We start from the raw sequence: 22,009 nt of genomic DNA, 5'->3' as shown, positions 1-22,009 counted from the left end.
GAATGGTCATCTCTTGGTCACCTCATGATCATGACCACACATGGCCATGGTGTGTTGTGATCATCTCATGGTCATCTCTTGGTCACAATCATCACATGCTCATGGTCATCTCACAGTCATGGTTAACTCATTGTAATGGTCAGTTCATGTTCATGGTCATCTCATGGTCATGGTTATGTCATAGTCATGGTCATGGTCATTGCATGGCCATGGTCATCTCCCTGTTATCTTCTAGTTAACTCATGGCCTCAGTCATATCCTGGCCATGTCATGGCTGTGGTTATGTCATGATCATGATCACGGCCATGGTCATCTCATGGTCACGGTCATCTCCTTGTAATGGTCATGGCCATGGTCATGGTCGAGGTCATGTCCTCGTCATCTCATGGTCCTCATCACCACATGGTCATGATCATGTTGTGGTCATCTCATGGTCATCTCTTGGTCACAAGCATCTCACACTCATGGTCATCTCAGTGTAATGGTCATCTCGTCATAGTTGTGTCAAGTTCATTGCATGGTCATGGTCATGGTCATCTCATGATCATCCTGCAGTCATCTCATGGTTACAGTCACGTCATGGTCTTGATTATCTCACGGTCATGGTCATCTCATGACCGTCTCATGGTCATCTCATGGCCACAATCATATCATGGTCATCTCTGGGCTGTGGTTGTGTCACAGTCGTGTCATCTCATGAGCACAGTCATCTCATGGTCATCTCATGATCATGGTCATTGTCTGATCACCATCATCTCATGCTCATAGTCATCTCGTTGTTATGGTCATCTCATGGTCACAATGATCTCATGGCCATGGTCATGTGGTCACCTCATGGTCATCTTTTGGTCACAATCATCACATGCTCATGGTCATCTCACTGGAATGGTCATGTCATGGTCATGGTCATCTCATGGTCACCTCATGGTTACAATTCTCTCACAGCCATGGTCATGTTGTGGTCATCTCATGGTCACCGCATGATCTTGATCATCTCTGTATCATGGTCATGAAATGGCCACAGTCATGCCCATCTATGGTCATGGTCATTTCCCGATGACCACGTTCATGGTCACCTCGTCATCACAATCATGTCATTCTCATGGTTGTGGTCATCTCATGACTGTGATCACCTCATGGCCGTGTCACAGTCACCTGATTGTTGAAGAATGGCTAGCAGAACAAGGCCGTATCAGCGAGGTGTACGTGCAGAATGCAAATGTGCGTGCACAGCCCAGCTATTGCTCCCAACTCTGAGATGTCCTTCCCAGGAGACAGAAAGGGAAAGAGAGCCAGAATTGTAACCAACACAGGGGAAACAGAGCAAGATGGAGAAAAAATCACACAATCAATATTTCAGCTTGTGCAGGCAGAACTTTAGCTGATTTGAGTGAAACCATGCCTAGAAACTTGTAGCCAATCAGCGAGCTAGGATGGACACGTGAACAGTGCCAAGTAACCAATCATAAGTGCCAGTCTGTCGTGTGGACAGTACCTTCTGTCTATAATAATGCTTGTCTTAGGAAAAATAAATGGAATAACACCATTGCCTCTGTGAGTGTGTGTGTTATATCCCGGCGACTCTCCGACATTTGGCGCATTGACCAGAGACTGTGCTTTGAGCACGACTGTACTCCGAGTACGAACAAGCTGAAGCTGCAAGAAAATCGACTCGATCGTGCAGTGAGAAGCTAGGAGAGGTCGCAGACGCGGAGAAACGGCTGAAGACTTCAGTCAGGTGAGGAGGGTCGCTCCCTCTCTCCTCCGTGAGAGGGTCACGAGCAATGGATTTAGAATTTGCCGCGGCGCAGCAATTGTTCCTTAATATCCTCTATAAGCGAGGGGAAGGAGTGAGACAAAAAGGCTTAGATAAGCTGTCGGGGGTTGGGGGATGCCTTGGAATTTTTCTCCATCGCTGTTACTAAGCAACAACTAGCTGGGTGATTAGAGACATCAACTCTTTTGTAAGAGACAAAGGGTGTGCTTGGGCAGGGCAGGGGAAGGGAAGAGCCAGCTGTTGGAACACTCGCTCTCATCATCGGACACCAGGAAGAGAGGCTGCTCCTTGCTTCTGGCTGGGACCAGAGGAAATCCAACTGTGCCGTTTTCTCCTCCTGGCTGGGTGAGCTTTGATTCAACTTTTCTTCCCACTGGGAAGTGCACGTTTCCCCGGGCTGCGTTTTCTCGCAGTAGCTGCCAGGACAGTCCGGCTGCCTCTGCTGCCTGCCCCCGCCCTCTGCTGCACGAGACCGCCGCGTCTGCTGTGACTGCAGAAATCCTTGCTACCTCGCTAGCTAGCTGGGGAGAGAGCCAGCCCCTGCCGCCCTGCTTTCTGCCGCTCCGAGCTGCTTTGCTGCCCTGCATGCTTCTCAGCCTGTCCACCATTGCAGCTGCGGGAGGCTGACCTGACCCTGCACCACAGCGCCACCTGCAGCCGCTCGGGAGTCATTGCACCTGCCCTGCCCGGCCAGGAGCTCAACAGCGCCACCTGCTGATTTTTTTTTTCCAACCATAATTACACTGTACGGGAAAGTCATCTGCTATTGGTTTCTGGGTCTATTTATGGTTGTTGTTATTGCTTGTTTATAGATACTAGTAAAGAACTGTTATTCCTTTTCTCATATCTTTGCCTGAAAGTCCTTGATTTCCAAATTAAATAATTCAGAGGGAGAGGAAATCACATTCTCTGTCCTAAGGGAGGGTTCAACCTCTCTCAGCAGGCACCTGTCTTTCAAACCGAGACATAAGCTTATTTCCTACACTAGGAAGCAAGGTTTTTTTACCTCACCTCCTTTGCTTTTCTCTGTGTCAGAACAGTGGGAAGTATGAGATCTCATTTTCGATCAAACAATACAGAGAAAAGGCGCGAAAAATCTAACAGATTTGGGTACTACTTGGCGTTCTGTTATAAGCACTTTAAAATCCATGGAAGCTGAAACCAAGATTGCTGCTGCCACTTCAGAGGCTATTACTGGCAGCACTCCAACACATAACACTCCCTCTGCTCCTGCGCCGCTGAGAGAGTCCAGGGAAGAAACAAAGGGTTCTTTGTTTCAAAAGTTTCAAGCGATGAAAGGGCAAAAAGCAGACGCATGCTTTTCTGTCTCTGAGCTACGCAAAAAGTATGAAAATTCTAACCAGGGAGGTCCGCTCGGGAGAGAGTCTGTTGCAGGTCAGGATTCTGAGACAGAAGTTACTCCGAACACCAGCTCAAGTCAAATGACACCAAACACGGAAGTCACAGAAGGCACCCAGCGTCCATGCCTCCCTCCGTCACCTCAACCATCCACATGGGCAGCAATCCCAGAAACACAGCCTCTGCCCAGTGAAGAAGAAAGCAGCTCTGACAAAGAAATAACAGAGCCGGCTAACAATATTACTCTGCAGGAGACAGCCACCAAAAGCCAGAAAGAACTCAAGAATCCTATAGAAGAACTGAGAACTCAATTGCGACAAGTGATGGAGCAATTGAAACAGCAAAGAAACAACACAATTGCCCAGGAAATAGCACAGCCTACAATTAGCTCACAACAAATATCGCAGCATTGTGGAACAGCTAAAGATGCAGCTCAACTATAGCAGCAGGCTTTCCAGCCCCCTGTCCCCCGAAAGTTGCCAGGGGATGAGAAATTATTTACTTCTCATTTACTTCTCAGAAATTATTTATTTCTCACATGTGTTTCTCTCACATGAGGGGATGGCCGCCAATTGGTTTCCAGTGGTCCAAGACACATCCTAGAGGTGACACCTGCAACACCTCTTGGAAGGTTTTGTTTCCCACTGGGACCAGTTCCCATTTAGGATCTCCTGGAAGAAACTCCAAACCTTCCCTCTTCCCCCTTAAGGTACCTTGAAAGCCAACCCAGGCAAGCTTTTGCTGGGCCTCCCAGGCACGTTCACCCCTTTCAAGTCAAGTCAATATGCCTTGCTCCAATTCCCTTCAGACCGGGCATCGCAGGTGCGCTCGCAGACCGGGGAACCCCTCGCTGCTGCCTTGAGGCCCCGTGATCCCTCACACCTGTTGTAACACAGGAGTGTTTTGCAGCAGCTTCAACAAAGCGGCTGCTCCAAACATGGTAAAAATAAAAAATGCCTTCACCCTGATGGAGCCTTAAGAAGCAGGAATTCTCCCCTGGGCCTGATGCATGAGGGAATCCTTCCTCTGGAATCTCCTGCGAGCTGAGCACAGCAAAGCTCCTGTTCCTATCCTGGATTTTCCATAGAGATTCATTGATTGTCCCAGAAGAAACATTTGATTTTGCCTCGCTCCCTTCAATTTCTTTGTTGGAGGGTCTGTGTGTGAAGTGCCTTCCCCCCCGGACACTTTGGGCTGCCTGGCTAGGCGTAGGGCCAAAGAGAAGAGCAGGGCCAGCTCTGCTGTTTTTCCTCTTCGCTTTCCCCCGCGCAGCCTCCCCACACCATCCGGTGACGGGGGAGCAGGCGAGCACTAGCTGTGCCCCAGAAAACCCTGTCAAGACTTCACAAGTTGATTTGTGAATGTATTTTCAAAGTGCTTTTTTTAAATTAGTATAACTGAGTTGTCTTTTAAACTTGTTTTCAGCTTTTCAGAATAAGAAAGCCTTGTAGCAAAATAATTGTCCTAATGAGTGATAACACCTTGATTGATAAAACCTTGAACAAGAGCTAAATTCCTTGCTGAAGCAGTTCTAAAAGTGTTTATTTTAAGTATACCTCTGATGTTATTAGAGTCTTAGCCAGATATAAACTGTTCAAGTCAGTTTAATTTTTCCCAATGCATTTTATCTCAACTCTACAAAATTAGTATATAAACCACAACAAAATGCCTTATTTGTAGCCTTATTGTGGACAAACCTCCATTTCTCTCTTTTTAAAACCTTTCCAAAATTTAAAAAACTTTTCTTCTGCCTGCAAAATAGCTCACAAAGCTGCTTTGGCGTATGCCCAGCTAAGTGTTTAGAAGATATCTGAGGCTACAGCTCTGACCTTGGCATGCCTGAAACTACTCAGTATGAAGCAAATAGTACAAATATAATTGCAGGCAGCTTTTATCTTGGTTTACAGACAAGCTCTGTGTTGTATCCTTACTCAGCAGAGATTCAAGTAGCCCTGATGCATTCTGTAAAGTGAATATTAACTGAACAAAATATAAGGCTGTAGCAATTAACTTTACAGCCTGATGTCAAAACATCGAATGAATTACCGTGTGTTTACCACACTTTTCTGACCCTTCCAGTTAATCCTGCAGAAATGTAACCCTCTGAAGTTCTCTGTTGCTGCTGTCTTATCTATAGCTCAGTTACTTCTTTGTATATTGTTCATTGATGTTTAATTGCTGTATGATAAATCTTCAGTAGTTTTCTTGTAATGATAGAGTCAAAATGAGTTAAACTCTGCTGTATCTGAAACTTTTAGAATAATACTCTCAAGTTTGAATCTAGCTTTCATAAATTTAAAGCTCAAAAGATGCAGAGGCATCCAAAGTAACTACCTCACTAAATTTAAGGAAATGTTTTTTTTATTATTCACAAGTATAACTAAAACCAATGTCTGTGTGTATGTGAGTGTGACAGTACTGCAGCAAACATACTGAGTGCTGTTTTAACTTCTTAAGCATTTTAAATTTGTAAGTTAAGTCTCTAGATGACGTTCTAACCAAGACCTCCAGAAGAACAGAAGTTTTATTCTGTATTGAAGGCAAAGCTCCAGGAAGTTCTGAGACATAAATACCTACACCTGAAACCAACAAAAGGAAGTTTTACTGTCTTCTCCCCTGTGTCCTGTGTTTATGTCTGTGGACTCACAATTACTTAAAAACAAACATTTACTATAAATAGCAAAAAATAACCTAGAGCACAGAAAACTCCGTTCTGCCTAGAGACGTTTTGTGCTGTGTTATAGTGAATATTTTAAACTACCTCTCAAGTGCCATTGAAGCTAAGTTCCGTTAAGTTAAATAAGTTTAAGTTTTATTAAACGTATATTATGTTAAGTTCAAGTCAAGTTAAGTTTAAGCAATGTTAATTTTAAATTCCATTAAGTTTGAGTTCAATTATAGTTAAGTCTCTTAAGTGTTGCTCAATTTACTATTTATTAAGTTCTAGTAATTTTATGTTCTATTAAGTTCTATTAAGATTGAATTCTGTTCACTTTCAGTGATGTTAACTTTAAGTTTTGACAAGTTCATTTTTGTTACGTTATGCTCATTTAAAGAACACAGGTTTTCTACTGTGAAGATAAAATGAAGACTTAAGACAGAAACCTTCCTGATGAAAATTTAGCCATGTGAACACACAGTCTGTAAGATCCTTGCTGTCGTTAAAAATTCTGTGGATCCAATTGTTCTGCATTTGTTAGCTTATCCTACTATTCATAACAATCTTTGCAGTTTTATCTCCCATAGATAGCACAAAAGAATGAGTGAAAATTTCAAATGATGCTGCATGTGCACAATTTCAGTTATAATTTGTTTATGGTACCATTGATTATTTAGTTAAAGTTAAATAATAATGCCAGCTGCTTTAGAATATTTCACGTTACCTTCTGTTGTTATCTGCAAGAACTGTATCATTTTAAAAAAGTTTTCCTAATTGTTATTAATAGAAGCCTGTTGGTAGAATGTTCTAGAGAAACCCTCCCAGTTAAGGCCTAGGCTCTGGCTAAGCCTTGGTCCTAGCTGGTTGGGAAGTATGCCACCAAACCCAGGTGTTTCTGCACCAAAAATGTGATCGAGTCACCTTGACTCACTGATTTGGACTTGTGAAAGCTGAACCCTCTTCCAGGTAAACTTGGAATCCTTGCCCGGGAAAGGTTCTCCAAGCCCTGCCTGTGGAATGAGGTTCCCCAGCAATTGCAGTCCCTGGGAGATAGCAGAGTAGTTAAATAATTGAGGTTGTATTTTCTTAAATAAGCTTATTGTTTCATTCCATGTATTGTTACACCTTTGTGTCATTTTTCATCTTATAGAAGGAAACACATCTTGCCAAAAACAAAAAGGGGGAGTATGACCCCTCAAGCAATTAGACAATGCAGTATTTGCACTAAAATTTTATGTGTGGAAAAACGTAATTCCGCTTTTTAGAACAGTTATTGTTACTGTATTGACGATTCTAGATGTGTTGTTAACGTAATTATGTGAATTCACTGAGCATAGCTTGCCTAACCTCTGTTGTTGCAGCATGGGCCCCAGCACAGCCCAAAACGAATCTATGGGTCACTCTGGCCAGCCTAACAGAACAAAATGAAATTTGTCTCGCCCTCTCATCACCAGGCAATCCCTTTTCTACCTGCTTAGTTGGCATCCCTGTAGACAATTGGCCATGCCCTTCCAGCGTCAATACCTGCAATCAGACAAATCTTAACAGCACAGTAGACAATTGGGACGCCTGGGTTCCTTCCCTTCCCATAGCCCCAAACGAGTCTCAAGAGCTAGAACTATTAGGTGCTGTACGAATGGATGCTTGCGTGACCTTTAATTGGACAAGCAAGCAAGCCAAAGTAAACGGTACAGCAACAAGCGTAAACTCTAGTCTGACAGTATACAGAGATGCCAGTACATGGTGTCAATATGCTTCTACTAAGCTATCTGTGTCCACAAATAACCCTATGTCGTTACCAGCAGGAATGTTTTTAATTCGTGGAGACCACGCATGGCCCAGCATTCCCTCCCGATTACGAGGTGGACCCTGTTCCCTAGGGAGATTGACGTTGTTAACCCCCAACACTTGGATGATACTGAATATGACCAACAACATCATCGAACAAACGAATGGCTCATGCTTTCTCCCCTGACAGTAAATCAAACATCAAATTCTGGTCCCCTGAAGCCATCATAGCTGCTTCCTTTTTTGCACCAGGAGTAGCTTCTGCTGGCGCCTTGGCTCAGCTGAACAAATTAGGATGCTGGCTAGCTAAACAAACTAACTCTCTTCTCAAGCCATTTCAGAGTTGTTGCTTGACATTGATTCAGTTAGACACGCCACGCTACAAAATAGAGCTGTGATAGATTTTCTCTTACTAGCCCAAGGCCATGGCTGTGAAGAATTTGACGGAATGTGCTGCATGAACCTTTCTGATCACTCAAAGTCCATTCACCAGCAACTTGCCGAACTGCAGCACCTGCCAGGGCAGCTACAGATAGCCGATGGCCTGGGGCTTGCCGGGTGGCTGAAAAGCTGGGGAATTACTGGATGGTTCAAAGACCTAATCCAATCAGCTGTGCACATTTTAATTGTAGTTTTGCTATTTTTAACAATTTTGCCATGCATAGTGCAGTACTTACAGCGCATGCTAGTAAAGATGGTCAGTCAAGCCTGGCTTGTGCAAAAAGAAAAAAGGGGAGTTGTTGGAGAATGGCTTGCACAGCAAGGCCACATAAGCGAAGTGTACGTGCAAGGCGAAATGTATATGCACAAACCAGCCTTTGTTCCCAACTCTGAAATGTCCTTCCCAGGAGACAGAGAGGGACAAGAGCCAAGACTGTCCTTCTGAGGAGATAAAGAAGAACGAGAGCCAGGATTGTAACTAACATAGGGGAAATAAAGCAAGATAGGGAAAAATCACACAGTCAGTACTTTAGCTGAAGCAAGCAAATCGTGCCTAGAAACTTATAGCCAATCAGCAAGCTAGAATAGACACGTGAACAGTAGCAAATAAGCAATCATATGTACCAGCCTGTCACGTGAACAGTACCTTTTGTCTATATTAATGCTTGTCTTAGAAGAAATAAACGAAATAGCACCAATACCTCTATGAGTGCGCGTGTTATATTCGGGCAACTCTCCACACACGTGGCCATGGTGTGTTGTGATCATCTCATGGTCATCTCTTGGTCACAATCATCACATGCTCACAGTCATCTCACAGTCATGGTTAACTCATTGTAATGGTCAGCTCATGTTCTTGGTGATCTCATGGCCATTGCATGGTCATGGTCATCTCATCATTGTCTTATAGTTAACTCATGGCCACATATGAGCCACATATCATATCCTGGTCATGTCATGGCTGTGGTTTTGTCATCCTCATGGTCATGGTCATCTCATGGTCACAGTCATCTCCTGGCCATCGCACAGTCATGGTCATTTCCTGATCACCATCATCTCATACTCATGGTCATTTCACTGGAATGGTCATCTCTTGGTCACCTCGTGATCATGACCACACATGGCCATGGTGTGTTGTGATCATCTCATGGTCATCTCTTGGTCACAATCATCACATGCTCATGGTAATCTCACAGTCATCGTTAACTCATTGTAATGGTCATCTCATGGCCATGGTTGTGTCATAGTCATGGTCATGGTCATTGCATGGCCATGGTCATCTCACTGTTGTCTTCTAGTTAACTCATGGCCTCAGTCATATCCTGGCCATGTCATGGCTGTGGTTATGTCATGATCATGATCACAGCCATGGTCATCTCATGGTCACGGTCATCTCATGGTCACGGTCATCTCCTGGCCATCGCACAGTTATGGTCATTTCCTGATCACCATCATCTCATGCTCATGGTCATCTCCTTGTAATGGTCATGGCCTGCAGCTTCACGCTCAGAAAAGCGACCAAACACCGAGAAGTGGCACGGAAGGGCGGATGGCCGCGCTGGAGACACGCTGGGCACGCCGCGGCAGCAAAGCACGCTGGTGAGCTGCGGCGCCCGGGGCACGGTAGCGCGACGGGAAAGCGGTAGAGGTGAAAGAAGATGTAGGCACTTGAGCTTGGGATTCCAAGGGTTTATTGAAGGATCAGCAGGCGAACGATGGAGGGTGGCGGAGAAGGAAGGAGCACGGAGGGCAGCAGAGGGGCAGGAATCCGGGACTCAAGAGCCCAGAACAAAGGGCTGCACAGGGTTAAAAGGGAAGGGAAAAGGGGAGTGGCCAGCCCCGAAGGGCCAACCAGGGAAGGTCCTAGGGGAGAAGGACAGGGGTACAGACCAATAACTGTACAGCGAAGGAGGGTACAAAACTTGTAAACCAATGGGGTGCCATGCTGGGGGGAACATTCTAGAACAGAAACCATAAATGGGACAAAGGTGGGGAAGTGCATGGGGCCAATAGACTTGCTGCTTGGTGCATGTTAATGCTTCCAGCCGCAGGGTCCTCTGGGTGGTGACAAGCCTGTCGCCCTAACCATATCAGTGATGGCTTTGGTCTCACACCCAGGATTTCTCATCCACTGTCACTGACCCATGCGGCTGGTCACCCAAGCTTATCTGCCTAAGGGCCACCGCAACAATGGCCATGGTCATGGTTGTGGTCATCTCATGGTCATCTCACAGTCACCTCATGGTTATGATTCTCTCACAGCCATGGTCATATCGTGGTCATCTCATGGTCACCTCACGATCTTGATCACCTCATGACTGTATCATGGTCATGAAATGGTCATGTTCACGGTCATCTCATGGTCAACTCACAGTCATGGTCATTTTCTGATGACAATCTGTCTTGGTTTGAAAGACAGGTGTCTGCTAAGAGAGGTTGAACTCTCCCTTAGGACAGAGAATGTGATTTCCCTCCCTCCAAATTATTTAAATTTTGAAATCAAGGGCTTTCAGGCAAAGGTATGGGAAAAGGAATAACAGTTCTTTACTAGTACCTATAAACAAGCAATAACAATAATAATAATAACCACAAATAGAACCAGAAACCAATAGCAGATGACTTTTTGAGCTGCTGAGCCTTTTCCCGTGTGGTGTAATTATGGTTGCAAGCAGCAGGGGCGCTGTTGAGCTCCCGGCCGGGCAGGGCAGGTGCGATGACTGCCGAGCGGCTGCAGGTGGCGCTGTGGCGCAGGGTCAGGTTGGCCTCACACAGCTGGTCATGGCGGAGGGCTGAGGAGCAGGCAGGCAGCTCGGAGCAGCAAAGCGGGGCGGCAGGGGCAGGGGCTGGCTCTCTCCCGGGCTAGCCAGCGAGGTGACAGGGACTCTGCAGTCATGGCAGATGCCGCGGTCTCGTGCAGCAGAGCGGGGCGGGCGGCAGGGACAGCCGGACTCTCCCAGCAGCTGCTGCGAGAAACGCAGCCAGGAAAACGTGCACTTCCCAGTGGGAAAGAGGTTGAATCAAAGCTCACCCAGCCAGGAGGACAAGAGAGAGCACAGTTGCATTTCCTGCGGCTGCAGCCAGAAGCAAAGAGCAGTCCCTTTCCTCCCGGTGTCCCATGAACAAGTGCCAGTTCCAGCAGCCGGCTGCCTCCTTCCCTTGCCCCACCCAGCACACCCTTTTGTCCCTTACAAAAGAGTTGATGTCTCTAATCACCCAGCTATCTGTTGCTTAGTAACAGGGATGGAGAAAAAATTCCAATGCCCCCAACCTCCAACACCATCCTCTCATGTTCATGGTCATCTCGTTATCACAATCAGGTCATTCTCATGATCACAGTCATCTCATGATTCTGATCACCTCATGGCTGTGTCATGGTCACCTGATGGTCACAGTCCTCTCATGGCCATGGGCATCTCATGGTCAACTCATGGCCACAATCATATCTTGCTCATCTCACCATCATAGCTCAGCCATCATCATGGACATCTCATGGTCATGGTCACGGTCATTTCCTGATCACCATCATCTTGTGCTCATGGTCATCTCATTGCAATGGCCATCTCAGGGTCATGATTGTGTCATGGTCACCTCAAGGCCATGGTTGTGCCATGGCCAACCCATGGTCATCTCTTGGTCCCAATCATCTCATGGTCAGGGTTGTGGCTGTGTCATGGTCACAGTCATGGTCATCCCATGGTCATCTCACAGTTGTGTTTTGGTCATCTCATGGTCACTCTCACCTCATGCCCATCTCGTGCTCGTGTCATGGTTATGGTCATGGTCATGGTCAGGGAAGCTCTCTGAGATCCCAAACCTGGACTTTGGGACACTCAAGGACCACTGGGGACAATGAGGCCTGGCCTGACCCCTCCCCCCATCCCACTGCCCCTCCAGGAGCCCAGTGTGGCCAAACCCCTCCTGGGGACACCTCAGACATGGGACACAGAGCAGGAAATGAATCCTGGGGATGGAGCTGGGCATGGGAGGCAAGTGTTCACCTGCTCCTGGTGTCCCCAACCTGCTCCTGGCGTCCCCAGCTCGATCCTGGTGTCCCAAACCTGCTCCCAGTGTCCCCATCTTGATTCTGGTGTCCCCAGCTTGATCCTGGTGTCTCCATTCCCATTCCTGGAGTCCCCAACCTGCTCCCAACGTCCCCATCCCGGTCCCCAGTGTCCCCATTCCCATTCCTGGCACCCACAGAGGAACTGCTGAACACCAGAGGAGGGAACCACAATTTATTGCCCCAAACAGAATTTATTTCCCCAAGCAGGATTGATTGCCCCAAGCAGGATTTATTGCCCAAAGCAGGATTGATTGCCCAAAGCAGGATAATTTCATACCAAAATTAAAGCATTTGGAATAATTGCGGTTCTCAGCTTTCAAACACAGAAAATGGGAAGTTGATCCATCGGGAAAAGCTGCAGCATGGGTAGGAGCAGTGGGATGAGCTTTGCTGAATCTGCTGAATCTGAAGACAGAAGGGGCTGGTTCCAGCTCCAGGGATGGCTCAGGTGATTTGTACTGGGATGAGAGAGGGTCACAGTGTCACCCTGTCCCTGTCCCCATCCCACGAGATAGACCTGACTGTGGAGCTCATGGAGAGCAGGAATTGCTCTGGAATCACACCTGATCCAACTCCATCCATCCCACCTGATCCTGATCCTGATCCATCCATCCCACACCAATCCCAATCCATCCATCCATCCATCCCACACCAATCTTGCTCTATCCATCCCAATCCATCCATCCCACCCCAATCCCAATCCATCCATCCCATCAAATCCTGCTCCAGACTCCCCCCCTGATCCCACTCCACCCATCCTGCCCCAATCCCCCTCAGGAATCCCACTCTGATCCTGCTCCATACCTGCAGTAGAGCCCTTGGTTCCCATTTCTGTTCCTGCAGAAAGAGAAGATCCATGAGATTCCAGCACGGATCACACTCTGGGATTAACCCGAGGATCCACCCTGGGATCTGCACAGAGGGGATCCAGAGCTGGATCCACCACTGGTACTCACCGGCTGGTGGGCTGTACCCAGAGTTCTGCTTCCTCCCTGTGGAAAAACAGTGGGATCAGCACCCATGGTGTGGGATTCCCGGAACGCTGCCGGGTGGATCCGTGCCCTTCCCGACCCCCATCCCGTGGGTTACCGGATTGGAACTTCCAGACGCCGAATCCAATGCCAACGACAAGGACAGCAGCGATGATGCACAGAGCAATCATCAGGGTGAGATTCCCGGATTTGGGCTCTGGGAAATGCAGAACAGTGAGGAGGAGGAGGGGAATCCCCATTTGGGAATTCCCAATTCCCTATTCCCACATTCCCAATTCCCAGCCTCACCCCAGCTGAAGATCCCAGGCTCCAGCGTTCCGGGATGCTCCACCCGGCACCGGTACTGCTCCCGCTCCTCCGGCCGCGCCTCGATCCTGGCCCAGGTGTGGAAGGTGCCGTCGCTGTTGGGAACGATCCCACCCCACTCTGTCTCCTGATCCCAGATTTCGTCCCCCTTCATCCAGTTGACTGTGATGTCTCTGGGGTAGAATCCATACACGTGGCAGGACAAGATCAGCTTCCCGTATTCCTCTTTTCCAGACACATGGACATCGGGGCGTTCTGCAATGGGATAATGGTGAGATGGATCCATGGAATTCCAATGGAAACGGGATGGGGGTGAGATGTGCCCATGGAATTCCTACAGGAACAGGATGGGGGTGAGATCTGCCCATGGAATTCCCACAGGAATGGGATAGAGGTGAGATCTGCCCATGGAATTCCTGCTGGAGTGGGATGGGGGTGAGATCTGCCCATGGAATTCCTACAGGAATGGGATGGGGGTGAGATCTGCCCATGGAATTCCCACTGGGACAGGATGGGGGTGAGATGTGCCCATGGAATTCCTACAAGAATGACGGTGCTCCCAAATCCTCCATTCCCAGATCCCAACTCCTCCATTCCTAAATCCCAAATCTCCCCAGGAATTCTGCCCCACCTTTGCGCTCCAGCTCCTTCTGCCCATATCCGACGTATTTCCGAAGCCATTCCACACAGACGTGCTCCAGGTAATTCGTCCAATTCTCAACCTCGTTCAGTTCACCTTCCCAGCGCCTCCTGGTGATCTCAGCAGTATTGTCAGCTGCCACGAATCCCTTGGATCCCAACTCGAAGGAGATGAAATCCCGCCCATCGTAGCCATACCGATAGGATCCACGGATAGTCTCATCAGACATGAGGTCACAGCCACAAACCATCTGCCATGTGTGGAGACCTGGGGGGGAGGATTGTACCCACAGAGACCCATGGAATTGTGTCCCAGCCCCACAAATCCCATCCCAGCCCCTTGGAGCCCCATGGAGGCACATCAGAGCCCCACAGATCCATCCCAGCCCCACACTTCCCATTCCAGCCCCACAGATCCCATCCCAGCCCCACAGATCCCCTCTCAGCCCCACAGATCCCATCCCAGCCCCACAGATCTCATCCCAACCCCATACATCTCATCCCATCCCAGCCCCATAGATCCATCCCAGCCCCACAGTTCCCATCCCAGCCCCACAGTTCCCATCCCAGCCCCACAGATCCCATCCCAGCCCCACAGATCCCATCCCAGCCCCACAGATCCCATTCCATCCCATCCCATTCCAGCCCCACAGTCCCCATTCCAGCCCCATAGATCCCATCTCAGCCCGACAAATCCCATCCCAGCCCCATAGATCCCATCCCAGCCCCACAGATCCCATCCCATCCCAGCCCCACAGATGCCATTCCACTCCACAGATCCCACTCCACCCCACAGATCCCATCCCATTCCATTCCAGCCCCACAGTTCCCATCCCAGCCCCACAGTTCCCATCCCAGCCCCACAGATCCCACCCCACCCCACAGATCCCATTCCATCCTAGCCCCACAGATGCCATTCCCGCCCCACAGATTCCCATCTCAGCCCCACAGATCCATCCCAGCCCCACAGATCCATCCCAGCCCCACAGATCCCAGCCCACACCACAGATCCCATCCCATCCCATTCTAGCCCCACAGATCCCATCCCATCCCAGCCCCACAGACCCCATCCTGCCCCATCCCACCCCACAGCTCCCATCCTGCCCCATCCCACCCCACAGCTCCCATCTCAGCCCCACAGTTCCCATCCCAGCCCCACAGATCCCATCCCAGCCCCAGCTCCCCCACTCACCCCCGCTCTGGTTGTATCTCTCCCGCAGTGTCTCCAGGTCAATGGCAAACACATGCTGGGTCCTCTCAGCAATCTGGGTCTGCCTATCCCAATATCCCGGCTCAGCTCCATCCTTTATCCACTGTGTCTGTGGCTCATCCCGGCCTCTCTTGCTGTCATACCGTGTGATGGGAATTCCATCCACATACCCCATTATCATGAACTGTGGGATCCCCGGGCTGGGCTCTGACACTGCCACAGCCAGGTTACGCAGGGAGTGCAGAACTGGGGGGACACAGAGATTTGGGGGGTCTGGGGGGTCATGGCTCAATGAAAGGGGGAATGGGAGAGCTGGGAAGGGGTTTGGGGATCTCATGACCAAGAGCTTGGGGTGCAGGGAGGGATGGGGGAGTCCAGAGAGTTCCTGTGCCAAGGAAAGGGGGTCCAGGGGTCCCTAGAGCCGAGGAAAGAGGGGTCACAAGATGGGGAGAGCTGGGAATAGGGGTCCTGGAGATTCTTGATGCACAGGAAAGGGGCGCTGGGAAAAGCCGGAATTTTAGGGGGTCCAGGGGCTCTCAGGGTCAGGGGAAAACAGGGACTGGGGAAAGCAGGATGGTTGGGAAATGGGGTGCAGGGGGGGATTGGTGCAGGATAAGGGAGTGCAGGGGAGTCCCAGAGCCTCGGAATGGAAGTTCAGGGGGAAACTTCCTGGGAATTCCCCTGGATCCCCCTGGAACCCCATTTGACCCCCCAGGGACCCCCCAGACCCCTGCAGGAAGCACAGGGGGTGCAGAACTGGGGGGACGCAGAGCCTGGTGAGCTCTGGAGGCAGCCAAGGGTCAGGGAGTGGAACTGGGAGAGCTGGGAAGAGTCCAGAGTTCAAGGAAGGGACTGGGAGAGGAGGGATGGGGCTGGGAAAGGTGAGAGGATCCTGGGGTGCAGTTTGGGAGACAGGAAAGAGAAAGTGACCGAGGGAGTGCGGGGGGAGGGGACAGGGGAAAAGGGGAATTCCAGGGGAATTCACCTGGATCCCACTGGATCCCCACTGCGACCCCCGTGAGGCTCCTCTGAGACCCCCGGGAGCCACCTGGGACCCCCTGGAGCACCTTTTGGGAAAGGCTGGGAGAGGAGAACTGGGGGGACACGGAAATTCGGGAGGCCTGGGGGGGCAAAAAGCCGAGGAAAAGGGCGGGGCTGGGGTCTGGGAAATGCGGGATGCCCGGGAAGGGGGTGCAGGGGGGTTTGGTGCTGGATAAGGGGGAGCAGGGGGTCCCGAAGGTCGGAAATGAACATTCGAGGGATCGCTGACACCAGGAAATGGGGTTAAGTGGATTCCATTGCCGGGAAATGGCAGTTCAGGGGGGTCCCTGTGCAAGATAAGGGGGTTCAGGGGGTCCCGGTGCTGGGGAAGGGTATGGAGGGGAGTTACAGGGCCAATAATGGGGGTTCAGGGGGTCCCGTTCCCGGAAATGGAGGCTCAGGGGGGTCCCGGTGCCGAGGCTGTCTCCGGGCACATCTCGGTTTCGCCGCTTGGGAGACGCCAAAGTGACGGAGTGGGGAAGGAGAGGGCGGGGGAAAAGGGGAATTCCAGTGAATTCATCTTGATCGCCGCTGTGACACCCTGAGACCCTGTGACAACTGTTCCCCAGTGATCCCCATTGGGCAGAATCCTGGTGACCCCCATTCCAGGTGATCCCCATTGGGTGGGTGGAAGGTGTTTTAAATAGTCAAATTTTCCTTCTTCTCCTATTCTTAGTTTGTTAGCAATAAATTCAGTTCACATATCCAATTCCAAGCATGTTTTGTGCACAAAGGTGTTTGATGAGGGATGTCTTAGCCAGGTCCTTCTATCAACTCAGGAAGCCTTGGTTCAGTTTTCTCTCTCCACTGCAGCTGTGCAGGGCAGTGAGAGAGCAGCTCTGCTGGGTGCCTGGCATGGGGCCAGCGTCACCCCACTGCAATGTGCCATGGCCTCGTGTGGCCCTGTGCTCTGGAGCCAGCGCTGCTGTTGCTTTTTCCTTCCTGATGATTTTCTCTTTTGCATGAAAGGCTTGTGAAGTGCCCCCGCTGTCCCTGGCGTCCCCTGGGCGCCGGCAGCCGCGTCCCTTGGCTTGCTCCCCCTGGGCCGTTGCAGGGCGGCTGGCGGAGGCTGGGAGCTGCCGTTGGGGCCGTGGGGCTGCCCCGGGGGCTGCGTGCCGAGGCGGGGCCGGGAGGTGCGGAGAACTTGGTCGCTATTTGCAGAGCAATGGCGCCTTGGGCCCGGGCCCGTTGCAGGGCTGTTCCTCATGTGCGGCTTTGGCCTCGGCCAGCCCGGGGGGCACTGAGAGCGCGGGGCTTGGGCTGTGCGCTGTGCAGAGCCCGCGCCTCGCTGCCCTTGGCTGGCTGTGCTGTCACTCGGGATTGTCCCAGCGCAATTGCTGCTCGGTGCCAGCGAGCGGGGACAAGGCCAGCGCCGGTGTCGCCCCCAGGCAGGCAGGAGGCAGGCAGGGCTTTAGTGGGGCAGCAGCGGCGCCATGGTGGGAGCGTGTGTGCGGCCCGGGAGCGGCGGCAGCGGGCGGAGCCCGGGGAGGCGGCAGCGGAGCTCGGAGAGGCTGTCCCAGCGCAGGTGGGAGCCGCGCTGGCTTGTGCCGGGGCTCGGGGCTCGCTGCGGGCGGATGGAGGGGATGGAGGGGTTGTGGTGGCTCCCTCCCTCCCTCCCTGGCTGTGGCACCGTGTTGCCGCTGGCCTGAGGCCACTGAGGGAGCGGCTGCCCGCGGTCTCCTTGCCGCTGCTGCCTCGGCAGGAGGCGGTGCCGGAGCAGCGCTGGCTCGTCCCGCTTCCTGTCGGTAGGACAGAAGAGAACACCACATCACAGAACAGAAGAGCGCAGAACAGAACAGCATATCACAGTCCCATTCCCGGGACTGTTCCCAGCCATGCGGCACTGGTCTGGGCGCCCCTGGTGCAGCGGGACATGTCCGTGCCCCGGGCTGGCATGGGATGGGATGAACTTGAGTGTCTCTGGCAAGCCAAGCGATCTGGAGGAGAAAGAGCAGCTTGAGGCATTCCGCGGATCCCCGTCCCATCCTCTCGGTTGTACATTCCCTGCCAGGCTCTGCCTCTTGTCTCAAACATGTACCCACCGGGCGCTGCCTCCGCTCACTGTCCCTGAGCTCCATCCCTCAGGGCAGGGCATGCAGGGAACAATGCTGAGCCCCTCAGGGCTGCTGGTTCTTTTCTTGCCCCCCCCCCGGCAGGCTGAGCCCGATCCGCAGCTGCCCTGTTCCCACACTCGGCAGCTCCCGGGTGCTGTCCCTAACTGTCCCTAACTGTCCCTAACTGTCCCTGCCTGTCCCAGCCCGGAGCTGCACAGCCAGAGGGGTTGGGGCTGCAGGGCCGAGCTGGGCCTGGAGCTCTCTGACACTGTGTTTGTGTCCCCAGGTGCTGCCGGGGAGCAGAGACAGGGCAGGACTGAGCCGGCAGTGCCTTCCAGAGCCAACACCAGCCGGGGCCTCTCATCGTGTACAGAGCCGCTGTTGAGATTCCCGAGGATGCCCTGGGTGCCCAGGATGGATCAGCAACCAGGGGAACAGAGCTGCCTCAGCTGCCAGATCCTGCTGGGCACAGGCAGGGAGAAGCTGCTTCTCTCTTGGGGCAGAGTGAATCGCAGCTCAGGAATGGCATTGGAGAGAAGTGCCAGGATGGATCAGCAATGGGAGTCACACACAGAAAGAGCCTCGGAAGAAATCTGGGTGAGTGCAGGGCCAGCACTGTGGCCTCTAGGGAGGGGACAATGGACAGTGTGAGCACAGGGCTGGCAGGGTGTGGCTGTGTCCAGGGCTCTGCAAGAGGCCTGGTGCTCTGCTGGACTGACACACCTGGCTTTGGGCAGTTCTCATGCCCTGGCTGTCCCCTGGCTGTGTCCCTTGTCCCTGTTCGTGCTGCCAGCTCAGTGAGTGGCACACGGGCTGAGGGTCCCTCCTGTGCTCCCTGGGCGTTAGGTGGGAGATGTGAGGGCTGGGCCTGCTCAGGACAGCTCCATGCTCACAGCCTATGCCTCTTTCCAGCTCCTGTTGAGTGGAGCAGATCCCATCCCGTGCTCACCCTGCTGATGCTGACTCTGCTCCTGCTCCTGGCTGTGGCTCTGGCGGTGTCCTTGGCTGCTGTGTCAGGTAAGGAGGAGCAGCAGCCTCAGCCCAACCCCTCGGGGCACTGCGGGCTCACTGCTCCCTCACGGCCGGGATCGTCCCTCAGCCCCGCTCTGACCAATCAGCGCGGGAGAACGAGGAGTGACGGCTGAATCAGCCAATCGATGGTGCAGGAGTTTGCGCGGGAAAACCAGCCAATGGGAGCTCGGGCTGCTCCGTGAGGGGAGAATCCTCAAACCTCTTCCCGTTACAGGGAGAAGACATGGAGAGACTACAGTTATTTCAGTTACCCCTGACACTGCACGGCTGCTGGCCTATCCCCATGGCTGGGTTGGGTACGACGGGATCTGCTAGTTCCTCTCGGGGGATCATATCACCTGGTACTAGGCTCAAACTCAGTGCTCTGAGCTCAGGGCCTCCCTGGCTGTGCTCAATGACAAGGAAATGGTGAGTGAGGGGATTTGGGGTGGCTGAGGGGAGCCTGGAGAGCTCCTGGGCCAGGGGTGCAGCTCCCACTGTTGGCTCCTCTCTCCTTGCCAGGAGTTCCTCTTCCACCCCAGTGGGAATGTCGATTCCTGGCTCGGGCTGCACAGAAAGGACCAGCGGCTGCAGTGGGTGGATGGCAGCAGCTTCAGCTCCTCGTGAGTCCTGGGGGCACAGGCAGGGCCTGGGGGCACAGGGGCACAAAGTGTCTCCCTGAGGTTCCAGCGCTGTCTCTGCTCCTCCCTGCAGAGTTCCTGTCCTGGGCAATGCAGGGTGTGTGCACCTGGCTGAGAATTATCTTGGGAGACAGCCCTGCTCAAATCCACTGCCCTATATCTACAGCAGACCCCAAACTCACCTGTAATGGGATGGAGAAAAGATCTCTGTTCGGGGAGTGATCTTCGCCTCTTCCCCCACCATGAGGATGTCTTTCCTCAGCTGCAGCGTCTGCCTTGCACTGATCCTCAGTGTCACCTCAGTGCTTGTTCTGCAGGAGATGAACCTGCAGGAGGAGGAAATGATGTGGAAGCTGCTATGTGGCTGTCTGGGCTGGGGGTTGCTTTCTACCTCTGGAGTCATTCTAGGCTTCCTGTTTCTCTTGCACTACATATTTCTATAGTGATCTTTTCTATAGATACGGATATAAGTCTGTGGGAAGAGATTTCAAACACATTCTCTCAATACTCTATTTCTACACTAATCCTGTATCTATACATTGATCTACCTCTTTGTATACAGACTATGAACAGGTACTTCATATGAATGTGACCTTCCTTGGTGTAAGGTAGGAATAATGCCATGGTGTGGATTTGACCCCACCTGCGCCATTTCCTTAAGGACTGAACTAATCCTTGTGGTCCCTTCCAACTCGGAGCATTCTTTGAGACATCCTTCTGTGACCTCCATCAGTAGTTATGGTGCCAATGTTGCTGTTGTTGTTATTTACAGTATTGTTTTATTACTTTCACAATAAATGCTTGTCAAGGCTGCACTGTCCCTCCTCTCCCCTCAGCACCTGCAGCCCTGTCCCTTGCCCTGCTGCCCCTGCCCCGGGGGCTGCGTGCCGAGCCAGAGCCTCTTCCCAGTGCTCCCAGTGCTCCCAGTCTGCCCGTGCAGCCTCCAGCAGCCAGCGAGGCCTTCAGCTGGGCCGGCAGAGAGGAGCTGCTGGGAGCTCCCAAATCAGTTTGGTTCCGTTTGTCCTTCCCAGCCTGGGGAACAACGATTTGGGAGTTTTCTGCCCAAACCCTGTCTGTTCCTCCGCTCAGCTCAAGAGGTTTGGGGAGATTTTGGCTTTTTGGGGGAAATCAAGGCGATGTGGGGACAAGGCGGGATTGTCCCTCAGCCGCGTTCTGACCAATCAGAGCTCGAGATCAAGGAGTGGCGGGAGATTCAGCCAATCAAAAGGAGCGGTGGGGTTTGGGCGGGAACATCAGCCAATGGGAGCGAGGGGCGGGCTTTGGGTGGGTTCTATAAAAGGATCTCTGAGGGGCTTGAAGCTCCCCAGAGCCTCAAAGTCAGACTCAGGATTGCCCTGGAATGTCCCGGGCTGGGCAGGAAGCCAAGGAACCGCTGTGGTGAGTCCGGGATGGAGCAGAGACTTCCTGCAGCCCTGGCAGGAGCAGGAGATACCTGAGAGAGACCCCGAGCCTGTGGAAAGCCCCTCAGAGCCATGGCAGTTGCTCCCGGCGGGACTCCCGGCCTGTTCCTGAGGGACTCTGTGCGGTGCCTTACAGGATTCCATCATTCCAATGTGAAATTCCACCCTCTGGCGGAGGCACTGGGCTCCACCTGAATTGTTGTGCAGCGATGGTGGCAGCAGCTCCCACATCCTCCCTGTTGGCTCCCACATTCCCCCCGAGCATCTCAAAATGTCGGGAGAGGAATGAGCCTGGAATGTTCTGGGGCGCTCAGGAGGCCAAAGAACTGCTGTGGTGAGTCCGGGATGGAGCAGAGTCTCCCTGCAGGAGCCCAGGGGATGCCTGAGAGAGACCAAAGCTGCTCTGTCAGTGCCTTCCTCACCCTAGGCAGGAAACAGTAGGAATATGTATTAGACTGCTGCAATAGAAAAGGTTTTTCAAGCTTATCTCCATCAATATCAGGCGTGCTTCTGGTTAATTGCCAAGCACCCAGCGCTGTTACTTTGCTTTATTGTCTTTGTTCCCTATTGTGCTTTATTAAATCTTTTAAATGTTAACAGGACAGTG

General features: G+C 51.8%; 2 protein-coding genes across 2 annotated transcripts in view; one reads left to right on the top strand and one right to left on the bottom strand.

Moving 5' to 3' along the window:
* The window catches only part of LOC146423295 (killer cell lectin-like receptor subfamily B member 1C), a 33,776-nt gene extending 12,975 nt beyond the window's left edge, over positions 1-20,801 (top strand). The window contains exon 6 of the mRNA XM_085044907.1: positions 20,055-20,801. Within this exon, the coding sequence (XP_084901033.1) occupies positions 20,055-20,169 (115 nt within the window). The 3' untranslated portion in view covers positions 20,170-20,801. The remainder of the gene's footprint in view (positions 1-20,054) is intronic.
* On the bottom strand, positions 12,245-15,496 carry LOC146423296 (class I histocompatibility antigen, F10 alpha chain-like). Its single transcript, XM_085044902.1, has 7 exons — positions 15,217-15,496; positions 14,017-14,292; positions 13,368-13,640; positions 13,177-13,275; positions 13,044-13,079; positions 12,892-12,924; positions 12,245-12,545 (listed from the first exon to the last, which is right to left on the bottom strand). The coding sequence occupies exons 1-7, from the start codon at positions 15,413-15,415 to the stop codon at positions 12,532-12,534; spliced, it is 930 nt and encodes a 309-aa protein (XP_084901028.1). The 5' UTR covers positions 15,416-15,496; the 3' UTR covers positions 12,245-12,531.
* Positions 20,802-22,009: the final 1,208 nt, after the last annotated feature.

The sequence above is a fragment of the Lichenostomus cassidix genome, unplaced genomic scaffold (assembly GCF_008360975.1).
Source record: "Lichenostomus cassidix isolate B80296 unplaced genomic scaffold, HeHo_3.0 HiC_scaffold_853, whole genome shotgun sequence".
In the NCBI taxonomy this organism is placed as follows: Eukaryota; Metazoa; Chordata; class Aves; order Passeriformes; family Meliphagidae; genus Lichenostomus; species Lichenostomus cassidix.
This window is presented reverse-complemented; position numbering and strand designations above follow the sequence as displayed.

What these genes read in the sequence shown, in the direction of transcription:
- LOC146423296 (XM_085044902.1), bottom strand. Translation starts at nt 15,415, where the DNA reads ATGATAATGGGGTATGTGGATGGAATTCCCATCACACGGTATGACAGC. An exon ending in GAGATACAACCAGAGCGGGG is followed by an intron (nt 14,293 to 15,216) that starts GTGAGTGGGGGA and finishes CCTCCCCCCCAG; the next exon opens with GTCTCCACACATGGCAGATG. An exon ending in GAAGGAGCTGGAGCGCAAAG is followed by an intron (nt 13,641 to 14,016) that starts GTGGGGCAGAAT and finishes ATCCCATTGCAG; the next exon opens with AACGCCCCGATGTCCATGTG.